This window comes from Lemur catta, chromosome 6, assembly GCF_020740605.2.
Source record: "Lemur catta isolate mLemCat1 chromosome 6, mLemCat1.pri, whole genome shotgun sequence".
Lineage (NCBI taxonomy): Eukaryota > Metazoa > Chordata > Mammalia > Primates > Lemuridae > Lemur > Lemur catta.
Genome location: NC_059133.1, coordinates 89,091,528 through 89,097,712, shown reverse-complemented (window position 1 = coordinate 89,097,712; position 6,185 = coordinate 89,091,528). Strand labels below are relative to the sequence as shown.

Here is a 6,185-nt window from a genome sequence, read left to right as displayed (position 1 = left end):
TTATTATGACTTTAATTTTTTGGTTAAATTTTCTATCCACGTTTTATAAATCTACCTACACAAGTTTATAATTTATCTTGCTTTTGCAAGAATCATATGTCTTTTTCTCCCACAAGTTGCAACTCTGTATTTCTTACATATAAAGTGAAATAATTTAGATTCTTTTCTGAGACTTCTAAATATTGTCTGCTGATGCTATAGAAAAAATGATTAATTTTAATATGATATAGTCTGACAATGTGTGAATTATCATCAAAAGCATCCTAGTGATCAACACTAAGGTGCTCACACAGTAGTAATATTCTTTGGGGGTTGGGGTTTGGGGACGGGTAAACTCACAACTAATGGACGGGATGAGCATTGTAGGGGGGAAAGGGCAAGCTTCAAACCATGGTTTTTGTGTGGCAAAGTCATAACATGTAACCAAAACGTTTGTACCCCCATAATATCCTGAAATTAAAAAAAAAAATAAAAACTTACAAAAACATAGATGGAAACAACAACAAAAAGCAACCTAGTCAGGGAAAATTGCAGTTATGTGCAACAATACTTAATGAGCCCTGTTGGAGAAAAACAATAGAAGTGATTCTCAAAGGCTCCTCATGAAGTTATTCTCTTAGAAAGATTCCAGAAAGGCTATCTAGAAACCCAAAGGTTTTGATCTTTTCAAGTGGCCCTTACAATGCCACAGTATCCTCAAGGCTGCCTGTCTCAGCTGCTGTTTCCCAGAATCAGAATAAATGAGTGGCCTGAGGAAAAGACATTTATTGCTAACATGACAAACTTTGCATACTTATTGTTCCAAAACATAGAAAATATCCAACTTGCCACTTGTGTGGGGGAAAAAATGAACTATGAAGAGGAGAGGGAAAGACCTCACCACTGTCATGGTCCTCCTGTGGGCCTCTGTGCTGGAGTCTCTAGGGTCCAGGGAGCTGAGCTCCTAATTTCTAGTGTGTCTCCCCAAGGACCAAATAAAAGGACCAGTGAGGTCAGAGTCAGAATGAGGGGGACAAAATAGGTCAAGGTAAGAAGAGCCAGGTTGCTAACACAGAGAGTTTTAGTTACATCTAAATATAAAGACAGATTACTTTTATCTAGTATAGAGGTATTCAACCAAGGATCAGCAAACATCTGTAGCCATAGGAAACTGAAAATCATTGAGAACAAACAAAATACAAGAAACACGACAAGCACAACAATCACTCTGGTCATTCTCCACCTTGGCCAGAGGAAAAGAAAGTGGGAGAAGTGGGTTCTCTTAAAGAAGTAGAAAACTGAGCCGGGTGGCAGGCCAGGCAGTCAAATGATTAATTACACTCCAAAGCATACCAATCGGTTTTGCTAGTATTCAAGTGGTATGTAAAGGTGAACCAAGTCCCAGTATACATGACTCAAACAGCGACACCAACAGCTGACTGATTCTGAAGATGGCCAAGCAGGTGAGGATGAAGTCACCTGAGGAGACGTTTGGTTCTTGACCCACTCAGAGCAGTTGACCAGTGCAATGAGCACGTGCCCTGGCATTCTGATTACGAATTCTGCTCTTGCCAGGATCAGAAAGATTTTTCTCCAATCAAGTGAACATTTGCATAGAAAAGGATCCTAATTTTTAATACTTTGTCTCATTAATACATTTGCAATTAAACTATTGTAGAATAGCATGCATTTCTGAAAGTCAAGTATGCAAATATGGGCCAGATTCCTTTTCTCCAGTTCGTACTTTCCTCTTCACCTGAAATACTATACCATTTGGATCCCAATACCGCTGCTGTTTTTCATAGAAAGGTCTAGAAATAATCTAAATAATTTTGTTATTCTTCAGTGAATATATTTTGTGCTTAGCTTCTATGTGTCTGACATTCTGCAAATGCAAGGTATTAACATGTTTACCACTAAAAAAGAAAACATTAAGAAGTCTATAAAACAGTGAAAGCAGAGAAAAGGAGACAGAACCAAGAATAAAATGTAATGTGAATGTAGAAAAAGGAAGCATAAACACTATTGTCAGGGAGAAAGGCAAAGGTTACAGTCGCCTAGGATCTGAGAGACACCTAGAATTTCATGAAGAAACCAAGTCATATTTTGGACTGAATGCATAATACACCAAAGACACCTAAACCCAAACTACTTTTCTGAAACTAAAGCCCTCTACCTGATAATTTACTGAAATTTCAGTCTAAAAGTTCCTTGAGTATCCCAGAGGAATATGTTCAAAATTTCACTTTTCTCAATTTTGCTTTTACATTTATGTTGCATTTGTTTCAGCCAGAGATATAATGCTGTCAATTTAGGCTTAATAGACAACTAGAAAATTGTTTTAGATAAAGTAAAAAAAAAAATAGTAAACAAAGGTATCTGCTCTATATTCTAGGAACAATGATTTTAACAAAGCCTATTAGTGTCTCAGAAATGAAGGCAGAATTACAGATTTTGTGTCTTGGTTTATGTGTCAGCAAACAAATATTCTATTATTAGTGATTAGTGTTGCCAAGAAACAACAACAGATGAAGAAATGAATAAATTTATTTTTAAAATATGGCCCTTGTCAATATTGCAGCCACATTCACCAATTAATTTCTATTAATTAATTTTTAAAAATGTATATTTCAAGAATGATGTATAAAGAACTGCTCGTAAATAATCTCCTATAAAAAATATTTCCATTTAGGACAGATATTTAAAGTTACAGTAAAAGTGAAAGAGAAAAAAAGGAAGAGATGGAGGGAGAGAGGGAAGGAGGGAAGGAGTGAGATTATCAAACAGAGGAAGGCTGAATGAAAAGGAAAAATTTGGTAGTATTGTAGAGGAGGATGATAGCTTTGGTCAAATTAATATCTAGAAATGGAGAGAAATTTGTGGCTATGAGCAGCATTTAAGAGGAAGAATCAGTAGACTGGGTGATGGATTTGGGGGCTGGGAAAAGAAGGAGTCAGCAATGACAGGCTCTCCTTTGCACCCGGCTGCATGGAGTCCCGTGAAGTGAGGGGACTGCTGGAGGACAAGCAAGTTAAGATCCAAAAAGTAGGAGATAGAAGAGAAGTTGGAAGAAGATGACTCTGTCCTGAACATTTTGGAGAATCTGTAAGTCATCTAGTGGACAGCCTGAGTAGGCATTCAGTATCTCGGACTGCAGCTCAGGACAGAAATTTGAGCTATAAGCAGATTTGGGGGTCATCAGCTCATTCTTGATTTCTTGAGAGGTGATGAGCTCCAACAACCCTGAGGTACCTCAGAGGGTGAAAAAACCAAAAGAAAGACTAAGAAGCAGTCAGATGGAAGAGAGAAACCAAGATGCAGTTAAGAGAAAGGAGTGATAGAAGGAGAGTAATCAATACTTGATGATGTTAATGAAAGGTCACATACTAACTGGACTATGTGCCAAGAAGGTTCTTAGGTAATTAGCAAAAGTACTTCAACCAAAGAGAAAGCAAACTGCCATGGGTTAAAGACTCAATGAGATCCCAAAAATGAAGCATTTGAAAACCAATAACTGTAATTCAATGCATTAACAGATTAAAGGAGAGACATGAGAAATTCTACTTCTTATTATAAATATTCTTAGCAAATGGGAATAAACTATTCTTCCTAATGAACAGTTATCTGAAAAAACCTAGAGCAAATATCATACCCATCAAATGATACTTTGAAATCTTTCCCTTTGAGTTTGGGATCAAATCAGTGATAACCATCTTACCATTTTAGTTTTTGGAGGTTTTAACCAATTACAGTAAGGCAAGAAAAAGACACAAAGAAAAAAAAGTTATAAAGCACAAAACTGTCATTATTCACAGATTATGATTGAGATTATGTAGAAAATCCAAAAGTATCTTTTAATCTATTGTTAGAATTTGACCAGTTAGCAAAGCTTCTGGATACAAAATAAAGTTGCAAAAAATATTTTTTATTTCTTCATACCATCAACCAACAGGTAAAATGAAATGTGCTTTTTAAAGGATAAAATCACTGTAACTTCAACAAATATCATGTACCTAGAAATAGATCACACACACCAAAAAGCTGTATAGGGCCTCTATGGAGAATGTTAAAAAGTCTGAAAAGGCGTTAGCTTTTTTGGTGATATACTTAGTTTATAATTAATACATATTGGATATGATATAACCATCCAAATTTTTCTTAAATTTAAACTATTATCACATACTCTTTTCCCATTTTGGGCATGTTATCCAAGGACATTAAATTCTCTGTGTCGTTAAATATATTTAAGTTTTTCTGCCTTCCATCTAAATTACAGACTGTCTCCAGTCCAAAAACAACCACTAACATAGTATCAGCCATTCCAATCTCCATGGATACCAGTCCTGCTGCTGTCACCTAGTGCAGCCAGTTGATATTTTCCCTTTTTACCATAGCTATCAGCTGTAGTTTTTCATGTCAGCTGATAGGTGACAAGATAGTCTCTCTTTTGCTAATGTGCAAATACAGACTCATATTGTTCCTCTCTTTGCATTTTCTTTGCCTAACGAATTTGCATCTGTACCTTTAGCTGTGGAAGATCAAGGGAAAGAATTTAAAGATTGTAAATTTTAAAATTCACCCTAAATGTCTCTTCATCCAAATACATGGGAAAAATATAGGTTGGATCATGGTCCAGAATACGAAGAATAGAGTCTGCGGCATGCCCTGCAGTCTGTCATTGACCAGTTGTTTGACCATTTACAAATATACCTAATTGAACTACACAGTATCCTTCATTCTCTTCTTTCTCTGCAAGTACTAGGGGACTCTATATTGGAAGCTTTATTGGAGTCAAGGTATAAAACATCTGCAATATCCTCTTATCTATAAGTCTAAGAACTGAACGGGAAAGGAGATTTAGTTTGCCAGCACCTGCCATTCTTATGGTAGCACAAAGGATGTTTGTTCTAATGAAAGTGGTTCTTGCGAGGGTTCTGGTAAGAACTGACATACTATTTATATCCACTTGTTCAGGTGCCTCTTTTAAAATACTTGACTGATTTTAGAAACAAGCCAAGAAATTAGTTGAGAAGAAACCATAGGATATCTGAGGGGGAATCATAAACAACTTTAGGCATCACGTTCCTCTGCTTGTGCTGCTGTAACAGAATACCACCAAATGGGAAATTTATAAAGAAAAATTTATTTCTCACAGTCTGAAGGCTGAGAAATGCAATACCAGGGTGCTGGCTTCTGGCAGAGACCTTTGTGCTGCATCATCCCATGGCAGAGGGGCAAAGGAGGGGCGAGGGGTGGAGAGAAAAGGGCATCAAACTCACCCTTTCATGAGGAACCTGCTCCTGTGATGATGAACCGCCTCCTGCAGTAACAGCATCGGTCCATTCAGGAGGGTGGCGCTGTCAGGACCTAACACTGGTGAAAGGTTCCAAATCTCAGCATCACACACAAAGGATCAGGTTTTCAAGACATGAATTTTGGGGGACACATTTGAACTACAGCATTCTACCCCTGCCGCCCAAAATTCATGTCCTTCTCACATGCAAAATATATTCACTTAATCCAAATAGCCCCAAAGTCTTAACTTATTCCAGGATCAACTCAAAATCCAGTCTCCTCTAAATCAGATTGAGTGAGACTCAAGGCAGTATTGATTCATCCTTGAGGCAAATTGCCCTCCAGCTGTGAGCCTGTCGAATCAGAACCAGTTACCTCCTTCTGAAATACAATGGGGGGACAGGTATAGGACAGACGTTCCATGCCAAAAGGGAGAAACAGGCAAGAAAAGAGGGATCACTGATCCCAAGGAAGTTCAAAACCCAGCAGGACAAACCACACCGAATCCTCAGTTTCCACAATAATCTTTGATTCCACTTCCCGCCTGACACACTGGGGTGGGGTTGGGCCCCCAGGCCTCAGGCAGCCCCACCTGCATGGCTTTGCTGGGCTCCGTCCACTCAGCAGCTCTCACAGGTTGGAGTCTTGTGGCTGCGGCTCTCTCCACTGGTGTTGCTCACTGGTAGCTCTCCAGTTCTGGGGTGTCAGTGGCAGCTCCCCCACTGAAGCTCCACTAGGCATTGGCCTGGTGGGGATTCTCAGCAGTGGCTTTTCCCCTGTGACAAGTCTCTGCCTGAACCCCCGATTGTCACAACATCCTTTCAAATCCAGGTGGAGGAAGCCATCCCTCCACAGCCCTTGCATTCTGTGAGCCTGCAGAGTCAGTATAACACCATGTGGAGGCACCAGGG

At 38.9% G+C, this 6,185-nt stretch overlaps 1 protein-coding gene across 1 annotated transcript; it reads right to left on the bottom strand.

Moving 5' to 3' along the window:
• Nucleotides 1–640: 640 nt before the first annotated feature.
• TAS2R42 (taste 2 receptor member 42) lies at nt 641–5,314 on the bottom strand. The gene is given in 7 exon segments (XM_045555185.1): nt 641–717; nt 720–840; nt 842–972; nt 975–1,276; nt 1,278–1,470; nt 1,473–1,570; nt 5,259–5,314. Coding segments are annotated over 7 exon segments (978 nt in total).
• Nucleotides 5,315–6,185: the final 871 nt, after the last annotated feature.